Source organism: Pleurodeles waltl, chromosome 1_2 (genome assembly GCF_031143425.1).
Source record: "Pleurodeles waltl isolate 20211129_DDA chromosome 1_2, aPleWal1.hap1.20221129, whole genome shotgun sequence".
Lineage (NCBI taxonomy): Eukaryota > Metazoa > Chordata > Amphibia > Caudata > Salamandridae > Pleurodeles > Pleurodeles waltl.
The window spans coordinates 1,162,476,244-1,162,495,548 of record NC_090437.1 but is presented as its reverse complement, the minus strand read 5'-3'; the positions used below and the strand labels follow the sequence as shown (position 1 = coordinate 1,162,495,548).

At 43.9% G+C, this 19,305-nt stretch overlaps 1 protein-coding gene across 2 annotated transcripts in view; it reads left to right on the top strand.

Moving 5' to 3' along the window:
* Positions 1 to 19,305, top strand: part of CRMP1 (collapsin response mediator protein 1) — a 219,117-nt gene that overhangs the window by 185,822 nt on the left and 13,990 nt on the right. For both annotated transcript variants that reach the window (XM_069203025.1, XM_069203034.1), the window contains exon 12: positions 5,621 to 5,800. In XM_069203025.1, the coding sequence (XP_069059126.1) occupies positions 5,621 to 5,800 (180 nt within the window). The remainder of the gene's footprint in view (positions 1 to 5,620; positions 5,801 to 19,305) is intronic.

Here is a 19,305-nt window from a genome sequence, read left to right as displayed (position 1 = left end):
ACCACTCCAGGGGTTCCAGGTCAAACACTGTAATTCATGGGGGGAGGTGGTTCTTGGCAGCTATGCCGATGCAGCCGCCAGGAATCAGCAGCCTGGATCCATCCAAGAAACAAAATTAATTTATTTCATGGGTGAAGAGCAAGGAGGACGATTGTGTACTCCTCTAACCTTTCCCTGCAAAACAAATCACCTCCCGGACACAATTGCGCTACTCATCTATACAGGCTGCCCAGGACACAGCTGGCATTCCTTCCCAGAGATAATTAGAAAAATGCAATGTGGGCTCCCAAGCTATGTTTCTGTGAAGTGGCAGTTTAGTTTATAGACTGCTGCTGATACATAGACAGTGATTGGATGACAGTAACAGACAGTGTCATAAAACACACTAACTTTAGTTTCGGGAGCAGTGGCCTGCCCAAAGTAATGTGCTTAAACGCCTCATCAGGGGCGGTCAGTCCTGCAATTACAGTGCAAAACAATATATAACCAACCTAGCCCACATCAATACTAGTAGTATAACACTCAGCAGCTGGGCAGACAATTGTAGTTCAACCAGGATGCATACATTTCCACAATATGGCTTGATACCATTACACTTACATAAGTTAAGACTACTTTGGCACATGTCTATGACTCAGCAATAAATCTACCCATCGCCAGCTTAAAAGGTATGGTATAGAAACCACTCACATGACACTGACAAATGGAAAACTGTAATTCAATCTACCACTGCAGGTACCCGCAGGCTACATACTACCACCTCTTTTTAAAACTCATCATGAGACTCAGATATGAGATGTTAACAAAAGTCCTTCCCAGTAGATCTCTCCACTATTTCTCCCTCCAACTGTCCCAGCACAGAGCCATAAACGTTACACAAAATATCTTAGAATTGGCAACCCGGTGTGATAACCAGCTTAGTGGATCATGAGCATAAGAAATACCATAAGGGAACTTGCAGAGCTCTTCAAAGCTGGTAGCTTACTGAAACTCATAAACTGTGCAACTCTCTCTCACCCTTCTTCATCCATCACACAGCTAAGCGGTGCATCTTGTAGCACAATAACCACATTTTGGTGATCATCATGATGACATTTTCTACATAGGATCAAAACAAAGACAACATATTTCCAATCAGGCCTGGCCTGGAGGGGGTGCACTGACCTCAGGGGGTGGGGTGCTGTGTTTAGCAATAATGTAAGATTTAAAAGCACTTGTTGTAGAGTTCCTTGTTCCAGGATTCAGGCAGCAATAAAAATGTCAAGATAAATCTTATGATTATTCTCTTAATAGAGAGACATTGGAATTTTGTCTAGTGGCTGTTTTGACTCACCATAAAGTAGCACAGAGGGTTAATGTGTCTGCTGCAAAGAAAAATCTGCCTTTTATGTGGCTAATTGAGTGGATTAGTAAAGCCATCCTTTACCAGCACTTTAAAGCAAACAAAATATATATGAGGGAGGGGCTATGGAGAGATGAGGGGGCACTTCTGCTGGGTGGTTGTAGTGAGGAGGTCATGGGTGGGGAAGGAGGTGCCAAAAAAGATTGTTGAACTGGGCGCCACCAGCTCTAAAGCCGGCTCTATTTCCAATCATACGCCCTACATAGTGTAGCGTGCTACCCCTGTAGGTAAGAGCTTCACCATCCCACACAGCGTTAATATGCACTATACAAATGATGTCATATAATACAGTACTAATAGCAATTAACATTACTGGCTCACTGATGTGAAATGCTGACGATATATTGTGGATGCTTAGAAAACGTCCTTATGTGTCAAAAATACTAATTAGTTACAGAAAGCGTTTCTAATATATGTTACCTATTTTGACGGCAAATGTTAAATGCCACCATCAAATAATCTATTTTCTATTAAATCAACCTGTACATTGTAGTATATCCCAGCGAGCACTGTGTTTATTGTGACATAAGCAGTGATTTGCATTGATATTTCCCCATCGGGCTGTTGAGTTGCTCATAATGCCACAAAGAAATTCTAAAAAAAAAAAAAAAAAAAAAAAAAAAAAAACCTTTCCCCTAAACCTGCTTAGGATACTAAACCAAATATGTGTATTTTTAATCAGTTTTGTGTTCTTCACGAGTACCTAAGCAGTATTTCAGAATATTGTAGAAGAATAACTGTTCATTCTTTTAAAGTCGAAGCTCAATGCCAAGACATAACCCGTGCGTATGCTAACCAGGTGCACCTTGAATATATTAGGTGAGGCAGCAAAACACATTAGAGCATGGGTCTTCAAACTGGGGGGCCTCAAGTGATCCCGGGAGGCCGCCAGGCTCTTGCCAAAAGAAGCATTATGGAGATAACACTGTTTTGTTTTAAGCAGAAAAACATTTCTTAGAGGAAAGGATGGTGTGGGATATTCCTGCTTGTATCCGAAACCAACTAAGTAATACACAGAAGCAATGTTAGTATCCTTATCTTAGTCCACAAATAGATTTTCTGCGGGTGGATATCACAATAGCATAATAACGTATTAAATTCCCCTTCCCTGAGGCAGAATCGCCACCTTCTGTCAACTATTGGTATGACACAAACAGTGTCTCATAGTAACGCCTTATGACTAAGTAGAGAACGAGGGCCAGATTTACCAATGCGTTGCAGCAGCGATGGGCACAAAAAGTGATGCTAACAGTGCAAAAATGAATACGCTATGCCCAAAGCACACCTAAATGTGCACTGGGAAATAACCCTAACGTAAGAGCCACTTTTTGTTCCGAGGGTGATGATAAATGGACATTGTCATGCACCCACCCACGTTCTTTGAGTTAAGCCCTATGTACTAAACAAGGCTTTTAGCCCAAAAATGATCACTCTGCGAGACAAGCATAAAGCTAAAAAAAAAGTTTTATTTTCCCTGAACCTTTCCACTTTGCATATGTGCTTTAAAGCGCGGATTCAAACCTGGAAAGTTTTTTTTGTACTGAACTATGGTAGACACCACGCACGCGTTCTTTCACTATGGTGCATCGTACAGCTTTCCAAGTTGCATTCGTCCCCCTGGACAGGGCCCAATGTGAGTTTCCTGAAATTTTCATGCATGGTGCAGCTGAGGAGAAGATGGATTACATCTTTGATTTCTTCATTGTTGCACAAAGTTCATACACTGATTACCACTAAACTGGACACTAATAGCACCTGTCATTTACAGTCTATAGAAATGAAATGATTTGTAAAATATAGCATTATTCAGACGTATTTTAAAAAACAATGCTGGAAGATTGTATGGTTATGATGCTGTGTTCTTACTCAAGAGTTTGTCTAGGAAACAGAAAAATATTCCATCTTGGTCAGTGACTAGGTATGTATTGACAGCTCACTTAGGAGCGTATTTACAAGCCTCTAGCGCCAACTTGCGCCACTCTAGCGAAATTTTTTTTACGCTAAGGCAGCATTAAGGAACCCTTCCTCCCGCACCTATTTACAAAGTGGTGCAACGCTTGCATTTCGCCAATTTGTAAACAATTGCGCCACATCATGCCTGCTCCAGGCATAATGTATGCAAGGGGGGGTGTTCCGACAGAGGTAGGCCCGAAGAAAATTTGTGCAGTGAAATGTACATTTCACTGTGCGATTTTTTCCATCATTTTTTATGCCTGCTTAAAGCGAGCATTAAAATGACACACACATTTTAATCAATGGGACTCCCTGTACTTTGCTGCACTAGCGTCAAAATGTTTGGCACCAGTGCAGCAAAGCCTCACAATAGCGTCAAAAATGTTGACGCTATTGTCCTAATGACGGCCATGGGGTGCTATATTGTAAATACGGCGCAACCATGTTGTCTTTAGGTGGGGCAGGGGCGACGCAAGAAAGGTGGCACATCGGGACCAATGCGTCACTTTCATGTAAATATGCCCTATAGTTCTGTGCCTAGAAAACAGGCCTGTTTCTTTTTATTCAGGTATTTGTAGTTTTTTAGACAAAAGCTTAAACCGTACATATGGCAACTTGAACTCTATGCACTATTTTAAAGGCATGATAAAAGTGCAGAAATAGAAACCAACGCACTGTAAAGTTTCAGCATGTGATCTTATTACTGGTTATTTTTCTTTGCACGTAATCGTGGTTTGATGGCTCCTTTATAGGACAAGCGGAGTTTTTGTTTTGTTTTTTTGGAGTGACCAGGGCCTGTATTGTGCACAGTGAGGAACAACTGCACCGTGGTTTAAGCGCGTGGCCTAAGCGCAGGCCAGGACCTGCAGCCAACCCCTGCTGCAGACAGCCAAAAGCAACACTCAGTAGGGGGTTGCTGCTTGGACATCATGGCAGCTGCCGGCTATCATCCTTGGCCTGCCTTGGCCTGCGAATAAACCAGCGCTGCTGTCACCTGTTTGAAGTAGGACTGGTATGGTTAAACCCTCCCTCGGAGAGCAGCTGTCCAGGAATCATGCCAAAATTAAAGGTGGAAACATGGTGGTGAAGGGGGCAGGAGGGCGATTGAGGAAACAAAATAAAACCCCCCCCCCCCCACTCCACCCGGTGGACAAGGCATAGCGCCTTGTATTGTTTTCAAACAGTTGAGCGATAAAGAAAAAACCTGTTAATAGTGCCCAACTATGACGCTTTTGAGACTCTGGGATAGTTTAGCAGTGGTTCCAGTTTATTTGGAATAAATCCGACGTTCAGGGACATAGAGAGAGATCATATAAACAAACAACATCTTCAGAAATTTGACCTTTAAAACGTGCAGTGTTCGTGGACCCTACATGAAGATATTCATATAATATTGTTGGTTTCCCTTTCCAATTTGTTTAAAAACTATGGAATGGATTGACACAAACCCAACAAAGCCGTCACTGGAGGAAGCTCTTAATGCAAAACCGTTGTAACTGTGTTGTTTTAACAAATAGTTAAAATTAATGGCAATTGGATTTTTTTGGATCATATAATTTTTCTCCCTCTTGATTATTCTACACAAAGGTGAAACTCTTGCATAGTTTTCCTGGAACGTTTTGCAAATTGGACAAATGGTGCATTAGGCAAGAATGTTTTTTTGAGTATAACTGTTGTGTAGCATATTACAAAACTATGGGCCAAGTTTATAAGGCAATAGCAACTCCTTGTGCCACATAAGCGTCCTTCTTTTTACGCAAGTGTGGCTCAAGGAGGCAATTTTCGCTGCGCCTTATTGACAAAGTGGTGCAATGCATGCATTGCACCACTTTGCGACCCCTTGCACCACATTATGCCTGCGTCAGGCATAATGTATGCAAGGAGGCCTGCAAAAATGGTGCAGTGAAATCGACAAGATTTTACTGCTAAATTTTAGGCATAATATTAAACGCCTGCTCTGAGCAGGCATTAAAATGACGCACTCTTCGAAATCAGCGTGTCTTCTTGCACTTTGCTACACTAGAGTCAACATTTTTGAAGCTAGTGTACAAAGCGCTACAATAACATCAAACATTTTGACGCTATTGTTCTAATAACTGCCATGGTGCGCCATATAAAAAATATGGCGATGCAAGAAAAGTCACGCATCAATACTGATGCACCACTTTCTTGTAAATCTGACCCTATGTTTTTACCCCAGAGAATTGACTTCTTGCTTCTGAATGAAAGTGGGTGGTACTCATTATCGCTGTTATTGGTTTGCAGGCTGTGGAATATAATATATTTGAAGGGATGGAGTGCCGTGGGGCCCCACTGGTCGTTGTCAGCCAAGGAAAAATTGTGTTTGAAGATGGAAACCTACATGTGAACCAGGGCATGGGTCGCTTCATCCCCCGCAAACCTTTCCCAGACTATATATACCAGCGTATACTAACAAGAAGTAAGGTAAGAACGCAAGCTTTGGACAAGACTTTTTGGGAGAAGAAACTCCTTACGAGGGCATAGAACATGCGTATTTTAGTTTGTATTGGTTATGAAACTACATTGGCGAAAACAAACACAATGCTCTAGCTGATCTACCGGGTTTATGCTAAATGGGTCGAAAAAGACCCTTGCCATGCGAGGATGGTAAAGGTAACAGGGGACTTGTGCAAATGCGAAATGTATTCTGTTCCATGGTCCAGTATTCTCCCTAGCGACAGGCAAAAAGCTCATCTCTCCCACATCTGTTCAGCGGGCCACCATCCTTGCACCACGTGGTACACAGAGAGCTAATGGGTATTCCACATAGAGTGTGTGTTCGATCCCTAGATATTCAATCGTTGGTTGATAAACACCACGTCTGGTCGCAGCAACATGCATAAATCTGCCTTGTATATTATGGGGCCAGCACGTTTTGTGGATTTACCCAAGATGCAATGTGGACCTGTGCTTACCTCCATCCTGTGAAAATGTTCTAAATTTGGCTGTCTTTATATGTTTATCATTCATCTAGAATAATTTAGTCTCACTGTGGTAAGTGATATTAAAATTGATAATTTTATTATGAAGCTTTAATTTCATGTATATTCTTCACATGATCCTTTTTAAAGTACGCATCTGCAAGTTTTAAGGCGAAAGTACTTGCTCTGTAAAATGATTTAAATGGCGCAACACTTTGAATTAGAGTAAGACACGTTTCTTTATAGAAAACACACAATTCACTGTGTATTTAATGTTATATTTGCCATGCAACTTGGTCCTGGTCCTAGACCGTGCAATTACAAATAAAAATCCTATGGCATATGGGTGAATCAGTGCCAGTACAGCCTCCCTCTCTACAGGAAGCTCTGAATCTGAAGACATATGTGGTGACTCTCTAGGTGGTAACTTACACTATCTTGATGTGATTGCATTACTCTGCTGAGCTTGATGACCTTAATGACTGATTTTATGAATAATCCCTAAACGTTTCCCTCACATTTTTTGGCATGTATTTGTAGAATGCAGTAATCGGCTGATGCATGCATGCAGCTTAACGCACTATAACACTTTGACAAATGCCTTTTACTTCGTGATATTCTGTTAATTTGTACAATGCTATGTGTTCTTCAGAATGGAAGTAGATGTCTGCAGTTCAGACTTTACTTAGCTGAGCCATCTTACTGGCTGCTCCCTTGCGGCATTGGTCATGTCAACTCAGGACAATCTGTACTATTGGCCAGCATACATGACAGAGATGTGAGGCAAACTTTATAAAAAGACCGAGGGGCATATTTATGGATTTTGCTGCAAAACTGTGCTAACGCAGTTTTGTGAGAAAGTCCATAGCGCCTGCTAGCACCATACATAGCCCCAGCCGGGTGCCATATTTATGGAATGGCGAACGGTGTCGCAAAGGACGGGCTAGCATCTACCAAAAAGTTGCTAGCCTGGGGGAAGGGAGGGTGTGGGAGGATGACGGGAGAGGAAAACACACTAGTGGGCCAGAAATGACGCTAGTCTAGTTAGCGGCAATAAACGCTGACCAACCTAGCGCCATTTTCTGACGCACTACCAACCAAACATGCGTCCTGTCTTAGTAAAGACAGGAGTTATGCCCACCACAGCAATGGCCAGCCCAGGGGACCAGTGTCCCCTGGGCATGGCCATAATACCCAGTGCCAGGTAGGGGGGCGCATGTAAGGGGCCCCCAATGGCACAGAAAAAAAAAAATTAATGAGACTCACCTATACTTACCCAGGATGGTGTCCCCATCCTATGGCGTCCCTCTGGTGTGGGTCGGGGTGTGCCTGGGGCTTGAGGTGGGTATCTGTGGGCCCATTCCATGGAAATGGGTCCACAGATACCCTAACACCTGGTCTGACCTAGGCGTTAAATAATGCTTATCAGGCTTGGCATTATAATTTGGGTCCACCAACTCCATGCGTGTAATTTCTGCACCGCAGTATAAACATGGCGGTAGGGGGTTAGCGTCATATCCTGGACGGGAACACCTACCTTGCATCTAATTAGTGCAGGGTAGTTTGCCACATCCAGCACATGCCGCTAACTCCTATATTTTGACGCTAGACAAGTCTAGTGTAAAAATATTAATATGGAGTTAAGTTTTCATCATTTTAGCTTAAAAAAAGATGCTAAAATGGTGAAAACCAAGTATAAATATGCTCTATAGTGTTCTGTAGGGCATAGTGCTCGCTGAGCATAAACAGGATGAATTTGAGGCAAATACTGTTGTAAATGGTATATCTGTGGGCACATCATGTTAATAACATAGCATTTTGTTGGAGGCTGAGGGCTCTCTGCCAAAGTTTGAAAAATATAGAGGCAAACGAAGCATTTGTAAGTTTATCTGTTTAGCAACATTGGGTGAAGAATCTATTGAATCTTGCGTGAATTATATAAAGGTGCTTGCAAGCCCAATGGGGAGTAACATTAGTCAGAACGTCAGATTTTGCTGATGTAATTTGCAAAATGGTCTAACGTGCACCTCCCAGAAGAGAGAGAGGCTTTAACGAGTATTTTCCAAAGCACATTAACAACTAGCAGAAAACCTGCTACTGCAATTTGTGGATGATTTTGCAGAAAAAAATGCCTATTGTTATTGGGGACACTAAAGTATACAATAAGCAATGGATAGAATGCTTGAATTAATCTCAGCCACTAATAATTACTCAGGGTCACATCCCAATCCTAAAAATCCTTCTCAAATGTCACCCCCCTTTTTTTACCCAGGTAACCCAACTAATAGTCACACAAGATCATTACTTACAACAAAAAAAAATACTACCTCTTTTAAATCCATGACCATCATTCTATCCCTACTCTAAACTCTGCTGAACACACAAGAATTCAAGGGTATGGACCCGTTAAACCTGGCATCTTTGGTGTGGTCTTCTCTAACTTTTTGCCTCTACTTCCCAGGTTGTTGCTGTGTGCTGGACTCTGTTTTTGCTGTTTTTGTTACTCTGGGCACTTTACCACTGCTGACCAGTGCTAAAGGGCAAGTGCTTCCTATGTGAAATTGTAAGTGTAATTTGCTTTTCCATAATTGGCATATTTGATTTACTAGTAAGTCCCTAGTAAAGTGCACTAGAGTTACCTAGGCCCTGTGAATCAAATGCTACTAGTGGGCCTGAAGCACTGATTGTGCCACCCACATAAGTAGCCCTGTAAACATGGCTCAGACCTGCCACTGTAATGTCTGTGTGTTTAGTTTTAAACTGCCAATTCAACCTGGTAAGTGTACCCACTTGCCAGGCCCAAACCTGCCCTTTTGTACATGTAAGGCATCCCTAAGGTAGGCCATTGGTAGCCCCATGGGCAGGGTGCAGTGTATGTTAAAGTAGGACATGTTCTTTGTGTGTTTTTACATGTCCTAAGTGAAATTCTGCCAAATTGGGTTTTCACTGCTGCAAGGCCTATCTATCTCTTAGGTTAACATGGGAGCTTCCTTCAAATATTCTTATAGTGTAGTTTCCCTTCGAGAGCAGATAGAAATATGAAGTTTGGGGTCTCTGAACTCACACTTTAAAAATACATCTGTTATTGATGTCGGTTTTTAGATTGTTAGTTTGAAAATGCCACTTTTAGAAAGAAGGTATTTTTGTGCTTAAAGCATTCTGTGACTGCCTGTGTATGGATTCCCTGTCTGGGTGAAACTGACAGTTGGGCTGTTTGTGAATCTTCTCTAGACAATGACACAAAGGGAGCTGGGGTGTAGCCTGCATATCCTGATGAGCCATCTGGGCTAGAGTGAAAGGAGGAGTGGTCACTTACACCTGAATGGGCTGTGCTGCCCTCACACAATGCAGTCTCCAACCCCCTGGTGTGTGTCTTGGGCCTGGCCAAGGCAGGATCCTGTAAACAACAGAAACTTTTCTTTGAAGTTGGGCAACTTCAAAGGCAGAAAGGGGTATAAGTATTGGACCTAAAGCCCCAGACTTTAGATCACTTCTGGAACCAAGAGGAACCTCTGCCAAGGAGAAGAGCTGAAGAGAAGGAGTACTGCCCTTTGCCTGTGACTGTGCTTTGCTGGGTTGGCCTGCAGTTGCTGCTAATGCCTGAAAGAGGACAAAGACTGTACTTCGTGGTATATTCCTGCTTGTGAAGAATCTCCAAGGGCTTGAATTAAGTTTCCCTCCTGTTTTGAAGTCTCATGGCCATCAAAGACTTCCTCTGCCAGCAACTTGACTCTCTGCTAATACTCCTGCCCTGCCAAGTGATGCCCTATCCAGTCCCTGGGCCCTTGAGAGGTGAAGGTGGTAGAACAAGGACTGAAATCCACGGACAGGACACCGTATGGAGAAAAGTTTGATGCAACCCTGCAACATGGCTGAAAAACGACATGCCACATGCTTCGCCGATAAAATCGACGCTCCACTTACATGGCGGCTGGGAGATTGATGCATTGCAGCTGAAGGAATGACTCAACACCCACTTGCAGTTGCTGATAATGATGCAAACCCCATGTGGTTTTCCAACACCATGCGGCCGATTTCTCATCATCGCTGGGTGTCAAAGTCATTGGGAACATGCTTGGATCTGAGGTGCCCTGTACGGAAATCAACGCGTCACTCTCTTGCAGGGGAGGAAAATGACCCAGCGCCGACACGACTGGAGATGTAATGACGCACAGCCTCATTTGAGAGTAAGGAATCAACGGATCACTGACTTTTTCAACACACACTTGCCTGTGCGGCTTTATTTTTGACGTAAACCAGGTACTTTGTATAAAATCAACATTTCTATTGTTTCCTATGGAGTAAGACTCTTATTCTTTTGAAAATTAATATCTTGGGTTGTGCATGTTGGATTTTTGTAGTTTTGGTCTTGTTTGATTTAGATAAATGTTACCTATATGTCCATTTTGTAGTGTTTTCACTGTATTACTGTGTGGGTTGGAACAAATACTTTACACATTGCCTTTGAGATAAGCCTGACTGCTTGTGCCAAGCTAATAGAGGGGTGAGCAGGGGTTATCTAAGTGTGTATCTCCATTGCCATCAGGCTATATCCCGCCATCAGGCTACAAGGGTGGCCTGAACCCTGCCAACCCTAATTTGAGTTCCCCACTGGGCCGGCAGGCAGAAACAGTGTTTCCACCCGCCTGCCCAGCGGGGAACAGGGCCTTAACATTGCAGCTGGCTCCTAATGGAGGCGGCGGCAATGTGGTGGTGCAGCGGGTGCAGCACCCATCACACATCCCACTGCTCGTAATTCGGAGAGTGGAATGCAAAGCGGAGCTGTGCATGGGCCCCTGCACTGCCCATTCCAAGTGTATGGGCAGTGCAGGGGCCCCCAGACCCCCTCCCTTGAGTACCCCATTCCACCAGCCTTTCCATTGTGGTGTAAACTGCCATGGAAAGGCTGGCGGATGGGGACTCATAATGCACAGGGCAGCGCTGCTTGCAGCGTTGTACTGGTGGATTACAACCTCCGGGCCACCAGGCTGCAGGCTGGCGGCAGCCTCGCAATGTCAGCAGTTGGACCGTGGTGGCTCCGCCACAGTCATGATGTGGTGGTCGGACCGCCACCACCGCAGCGGTCCGACCTCCACCGTGACCGCCAGGGTCATAATGTCCCCCTAAGTGTACACTACTGTTTTCAGTGCAGCCCATTATGTGACCACATACTACTTTTTTTTGCTTTTTCTGTTTTTGGACTTTTTCTGCTTCCATTTTTGTGATCTAAAAAAATTTTCTTGTGAACTCTGTTCTTTTTGGAACTTTGCATCTTTGAGGGAACCTTGCCAACATGTCTCAATCTAGGGATGTACCAGCTGTGTCTACAAAGGCTGTTTTGGAGTTGGCGAAACTGGAAGAGTACACAGTGGCTCAACTGAAGCAGTTTTGTAAGGATTTTGCCTGCCCATTCAGGAAGTCCACCAGGAAGGAGGAGCTGCAAAAGGCATTGAGGGCCTGGGTGGCAGCCAAGGAGGCTGGGGACACACAGAGGAGGAGGATGAGCGTGAGGAGGTGCAGAGTGTTCATATTGTGGGAGTGGAGGTACCTGTTCTGCCTGGGGACAGGGTCTCCAGGGCAGGTAGCAGTGTGTCATTCAAGGGTCTGACTCCTGAAGAGTTACAGGGCAGACAGGCAGAGAGGGCTCACCGGTTGGAGTCAGGGAAACTTAAAATGGAGATGGAAGAGAGAAGGTTGGCCATAGAGAAGAAAAAGGTGCTGCTGGCTCATGAGCTCAGTTTAAGGGAGCTGGATCAGAGGAGCCAGTCTAGCAGAGATGGTGGCAGCAGCACCTCTGTGCAGCCTGAGAGGAGGGTACACATTGCAAAGGACTTAGTAAAGGTTTACAAGAGGAAGAATGACATATATCTGTGGCTTAAGGGGTATGAATCAGCTCTCCACATGAACATGGCCCCTGAAGCACATTGGGAGGGGGGGGCTGTGGAAGCACTTTGAGGTAGAGGGGAAGGACACTCTGACATCCTTGGGGGATCCTCAAGGACTCACCTATTCTATTATGAAGGACGCCCTGCTCATAAGATATGATCTCACTCCTAAGCAATACAAGGAAAAGTTTAGTTCCTATAAGAAGAAGGATTCCTAAACTTGGTTGGAGTGTGTAGACACTTTTTGCAGGTCACTGGAAGGGTGGGTGAAGGGCAGTAAGGTAACAACTTATGAGGGGCTTTACAACTTAATTGCTTGAGAGCACTTGTACAGTCTTTGTTTTCCACAGCTGCGCCAGCACCTAATTGACAGCAAGCTGATTAATCCCAGAAAGCTTGCTCAGGAAGTGGACTGCTGGGAGAGCACCAGGGTCCAGAGGAGGTATGGGGGAGACCATGCCAAGGGTGGGCAGGGTCCCCATCAGAAGAAGTGGGGGGTAAGAATAAACAAGGGGAATTCTCTAAAGGGCCCCAACCTAGTTCCCAGGGTAAGGATTCCCAGCCCCCAGTTGAAAAGAAACCATGGGTCTCTACAGGGAAAGCTGCGGAGTGGGGTCCCCACAAGTGTTTTGCATGTGATCAGGTGGGTCACATGAGAAGAGTTCCCAAATGTCTCAAGGGGACACAGGCACCCACTGGTGCTCAGTGACAGGGTTTGGCCAGTGTAGCTCTTGAGAAGGAGTTGGTTCCAGGTGGGTGGGAGCCAGCTAAGATAACCCTTGTCTCACTAGGGGACAGTGAGATGGTCCAGGGGACCCTTGTGCCTGAGAACACTAAAAAGTATAGGCAGTGGGTGACGATCAATGTACAGAGGGTAGAGGCTCTGGGAGACACAGGAGCCAGTGTGACTACTGTGAGAAGTCACCTGGTGTCTGGAGAGCAGGTAGTTCCCCATGCACTTCACCAAGTAGTTGCGGTAGACACCTCCGAGTGCCTGTATAAAGTGGCACAGGTTCCCTTTGAGTGGGGGGGGGTCTCAGGTTCCTTGAGGGTAGCTGTGAGTCCAACCATGCCTGTAGATTGTCTGCTCGGCAATGACCTGGAGGATTCCCATTGGAAGGAGGTGGAACACAAGTCTCACTTGGAGATGTTGGGTTTGCCTGAGTGGGTCTGTGTGTCCACTTGGTCAATGGCAGCCCGTCAGGGTGACCAGGAGATCCTGGAGCCTGAAAGAGTGGCTTTCCAGGTGCCTGCCAGAAGGAGGAAGGGCAAGGAGTGTGGTAAACCCTCCCCAGAAGTTCCCACGGTCAAGGAGGGTTATGCCCTTGAGTCTACAGGAGAACAGGTGGCTGAACTGGGGAAGATCCCTGAGCTGACTCAGTGGCAGCAGGACGGGGGATCCACTAGGGAAACATTCTGTGAGGCACAGAAGGCATGCCCTACTCTGGAGGGTTTGCGACAGCAGGCTGCAGACCAGGCCTCTGGCAACGAGTCTGGTTTACATCTGATTTATTTGGAGGATGGCCTTCTATATAGCGAGCCTAAGGTTTCTAAGCCTGGGGCAGGCCGTGTGCTGGTGGTACCCCAGTGCTTCAGAGCCTTCCTACTGGGTTTGGCTCATGATGTACCTTTAGCTGGACATTTTGGGCAGGACAAGACCTTTGAAAGGCTTGTCACCATTTTTACTGGCCCCAAATGCACAGGCAATCAGATGCAGACTGTAGGTCTTGCCAGACTTGTCAGGCAAGTGGCAAGAGTGGGGGGAATGAAAGGCTCCCCTCCAACCTTTTCCTGTAGTTAGCACCCCCTTTGAAAGGGTGGGTATTGACATTGTGGGGCCTCTGGATCCCAGGACAGCCATGGGCAACATGTTTATCCTAGTCCTGGTGGACCATGCCACCCGTAACCCAGAAGTTATCCCTCGTAGATCAATCACAGCCCTTTTGGTGGGCTGGGCATTGATGGGGGGGGGGTCTACCTGCATGGGGTTCCCCAAGGAAGTGGTTTCCGATAGAGGTACCAACTTCATATCAACCTATATGAAGTCTCTATGGAAAGAGTGTGGGGTAACCTACAAGTATACCACTCCTTACCATCCCCAAGGAAACGGTCTGGTGAGAGATTCAACCGTACCTTGAAGGGCATAATTATGGGCTTGTCAGAGCCCTTGAGGCGTAAGTGGGATGCCGTCTTGCCATGCCTTCTGTTCGCCTACAGGGAGGTGCCACAAAAGAGTCTTGGATTTAGCCCTTTTGAATTATTGTATAGCCACCCTGTCAGGGGACCTTTGAGTCTGGTTAAGGAAGGCTTGGAGAAGGCCTCCACTAAGTCCCCTAGGATGTATTCAGTTACATGCTGGCTTTTAGAAACCAGATAGCCAGCTTCAGGAAGCTCGCTCAGGAGAACCTAGAAGCAAGCCAGGAAGACATGAAACGCTGGTATGACCAGAATGCCAGAAAAATCGGAGAAAAATGACTCAGCGCCTACCCGACCGGTGAAGATGCGACACGCGCCCTCAGTTGCGAGTAAAGAATTGACACATTGCTGACTTTTCTGACAGACGCTCGCCTGTGCAGCTTTGTTTTTGATGTAAACCAGGTACTTTGTGTAAAATCAATGTTTCCATTGTTTCCTATGGAGTAAGACTGTTATTCTTTTGAAAATGTATATCTTGACTTTTGTATGTTGGATTTTTGTAGTTTTGGTCTTGTTTGATTTAGATAAATATTACCTATTTTTCTAAACTGGTGTGGTGTCCATTTTGTAGTGTTTTCACTGCATTACTGTGTATGTTCATACAAATAATTTGCACATTGCCTTTGAGATAAGCCTGACTGCTTCTGCCAAGCTACCAAGGGGGTGAGCATGGGTTATTCAAGTGTGTATTTCCATTGCTGTTACTAGATTGAGGGTCCCTGCCTGGACAGAGTGCAAACTGACTGCCAGCCAGAGACCCCATTTCTAAGAGGACCTAACAAAACTAATGTTCAAATGGAGAAAAACATTTTTTTTTTTACTAATCTATTACCTATTAACCTCTAATCTTGGACTCTGGAGTAGTGTGCTTCTTGCAGCAAAGTGCTTCAATGCCTCATCAGGCATAATAAATGATATATAAATAGAATTTATAATTACACTTGCAATCATTTTGGGGACTGCCAATGCTGATTTAGAATCAGATAGCCCATCAGCTTTCCATCAGCAGAGCCCTTATTAACTCTGCTGAAAGAATGCTTCCTCAGACAGCCAATGGAATAGAGGACGTTGGAAGAAGGACATTATACTGCATGTCCTATTTAGAGTAATTACCAATTGCTGAGATTAATTCAAGCATGCCATCAATCACTTTTTTATATTCCTGCATATGCCTCAATAGTCATGCACAACGTGGACACTTTGACATTTGGCATGACACCAGGCTTTCGATCCCCCTTCCCTCTCTTCAATTGTTGCTTCCTCAAGACACCTTTGCCACAAACTATATGTGTCACCAGTTTTGTTCAGGGTGTCGTGAAACCCTGGAAACTGTCTCAGTTTCTCACACCACCATCCAATTGTTGCGTAAGTTACAATTTTGGGATAACTCTTCAAGGGGTCCCTTCACAACCATGGGTGATACTAGTGAACTTAGTTCAATACATCAGAGATGAGTGTGAAGGACAAGTCATTAAAGCCCGGCAAGACACCATTCAATGTGTAAATGACGTAGAAGTATTGCTTTTGAGTTACTAACAATCCCATGAAGAGATCAAGGGCATTGTGGAAATATAAAGCAACCTCATTTCGTTCTCATACTACCGCAGACAAGGTATTAAGAAGAAAGATATTCTTCTATGTTAAAAGTGTTTACTACTACAGAGAGAATCTGTTTCTCAATACATCTAAAACAACCACACAGAATATTGTAAAAACAGCCAAGAGACACATTACAAGTGACAAGAACAAAATAAAGATTTCTGGCTTTGCTAAAACTTCATTAAAATATTATCTACAATCTAACAATCTAACACCCTGTTGTACATCTTTATGTGCTATACCCTGATAGAAAGAAAGTCAAAGCATTCTAGAGTTTGTTAAGGAGAAGGGATGCACTGCATACCTTATTGGCAGCGAAGGCTGTTGTTATCGGTGGAGGTGTGACAACAGTGTTCCCTGCAAAGACCCCATGAAGGGCAACCAACCACTGTGGTAGCAGTTAAGTGGTCTTCTTCTGGGACTGGGCTATATCAGGTGCAGGCATCAGGTGAGGTGTATCATCTATGAAGTGTGAAGTGTGCTGGCAGTAGAGGAGATCTTTAGTCAGAATCTTAGGTGATAATCTGGGCAAATGGCCTCTCAAAAAATGGGCAAATGACAGTCCTTATGTCCTAAACCTTTCTCACAGATTGGAATGAGGGTGCTGGACTGTGGACATCATATGCTTATGATGTTGGTGTTATGGACAGAAAAGGGATGTCAGTTAAGACTACACTGCTTTGATAAAATATCTAGATAATTTGTTTTGTATCCTTGATTTAAGAAAGAATCAACATTTGACCCAGGCGAATGTCGCCTTAGAGTTTGTATCTGTTCCTGATCAAGGAACTGTACAATATCATGTTTCTTGAAAAGATAAGGTCTGGTGACAGTGGTGCTGTCATACAGATCTTACAACGATTCTGCAACAACAAGGAGCATGGCAATGTCCAGGGGCAAAGATGGAGTCAGGGCCTAGCTACAGTTAGGGACTTAATGCCACAATCTAACCCTCATAAGTGCTCACTGAGGAGAATGATGAGCTGTATACTAGTATTGTAGGGTCTCAATGGATGCTGACCTATTATCTCAAAAGCTGTCCTGCATACTCAAATCTGTAGTGTGCTAAAGCTCAGAAGATCACTCAGAAATAGGAAATACATGCTTAGCTACAAGTATCCGCAATGGAGAAAATGATATCTCTTTTGGAAGCTCCAAACAAGCATTGTGCTAAGAAGATTACAAAACTACAATCATAAAGATTCCAAAATGGCTGCTGCAATTCAGAAGAATTGCATAGAGAGGTCTAGTTGTTGAGGCTGCTTGAGTTAGTGTTCATCATTGCGCGTGCGCTCCATGTGAACCACGCACTTCAACTGAAATTCCTGTCAGGAAGGTAGTATTCCTGTAATATGCATTAGGAGGTATTTGGTTTGAAGAAGAATTTCTTATGAGCTTACTGTTTTCTATTGATGCATGTGCAGTTTTAGTTCCTGCCTAGAAATTTCCCAGGTGTAGTGTTCAGTGGAGAATTCCTGCTGAGCGGTAGACACTTACTTGGAGATTAGTGTCTCTCAGCGTTTCTGTCAGAAGAGTTTCTTTGAGCCTTTTCATAGCGCCCTTGAATGTTGTCTGATTTTTAAAACCTACAAGTAAGTGACATTCATTTATTAACTTCCAATTCTTGAAGAAACAGTTTGTGAGGAATATTTAAAAAAAGAAAAGGACTTGTGCTTTTGAGGAACATATAAGTAAGATATTAATTCTTACACTATATCTATTGGAGAACACATGTGGAAGGAAAAAATAATAAATTGAATTCACCTCAGCATTTCCAAGTTGATATCTATCCATCTATCTATCTTTCTATCTTTCTATCTTTCTATCTTTCTATCTTTCTATCTATCTATCTTTCTATCTATCTATCTATCTATATAAATAGATATATATAGAGATATATGAATATAGTATCAACTCACCAAAAGATACTGAGCGAAGCGAAGTGAATAAAAACTCTATTTGAGCATTGTTAAAACAAAGAATTAAAAAAGAACAGTATTTTCAACAACTTGACTTTAAACAAATGTAATCTAAGGAGAGAAGCTTCCCATAATATATTTACAGATAAATAACCTAGAAGAAAATTAAAGACATCTTACTGCATTGTAAGATGTAATTGTGTATAATTTGTTAAAGGTGCCCAGCAAGAGTCAACCCTCTTGAAGAATTACCACACGTCTGAAGCTGTCTCTCTTTCATCCACTTCCCCTTTCACCCCTGCTATTGTGTGTGAATAATCTTGGGTCGCATGCAGTGGTGGAGTGGACTGAGGAATATTCTTCTGCTCCTGTGAAAATTGCCTTCAGGTATCCTGACAAAAGTTAACCAATCCAAAAGAGATGCTGCTCCCAGAGAAGCAGGGAAAGCCATTTGTAGTGAGTCCAAATGTAAGAGTGTGAATACAAGACCAGGCAAAACCCAGACCAGGATTAATTGGCTAAATTTACAACACAGAGATTATGAAGGTTTAACCCTGGAAGTCACTCCAAACCCACCTTCTACTGGCCAGGCTCGGGTAGAGGTGGTGCCTTCGTTTTTACATTATACAGCATTATACAGCAAGTCACCCAGCCCTCCAGTGAGGCACTGGAAACAATAAAAGGTGATTTGGGCCTCAACATAACCCTGCTGAGACATGACCTTAAGGGTGATGTTGGTTGGGTAATGGTATAAGAATAAGAAGGGGCATATTGGACCTGGAGGATCAATCAAACAGATCCAGACTTCAATCTCACAGTTAATGACATTATCCAAAAGACTCCAAGAATGCTGAAGGTTGCACACACCACAACAATTTCTGATTTGTTGGGTTTCCTGAAGGCTATGTGGGAAACAATCTTGACAGGATATTGGAGCACTGGCTCATGGGGATTATCCTGGTAGGGAGTCACCTGGTTTTGTTGTAGAACTGTCCTATTATGTCCATTTCAAAAGGCTGCTGCCTGTTGCCCCATGCCAATAATTGCTAAAAACCAGAACTACAAAGATAAGGACCAGGATACAATTCTATGAATAGCGAGAAACCAGCCAAAAGCCCAGTTCGTATCACACTATCCCAGGTTGCGTGCGTGGGTAGTGGGTGACGGCACGGATCCTAGGGAGGTGGGCCACCAGGAGTCGTTCCATGCTGAGGGGTTGGTGCCAAAGAAGAGGATTCCTGAGGATGAGCAAAAAGTGAGAACACACACTCAATGACTTAACTCCAGGCCAAAAGTTTTTATACAGAAAAATATTATTTTCTTAATTTATTTTAGAACCACAAGATTCAAATTGCAGGTAAGTACATTAAATGTAAGGAACTTTGCATATGTATGGTTAGGACTTTGAA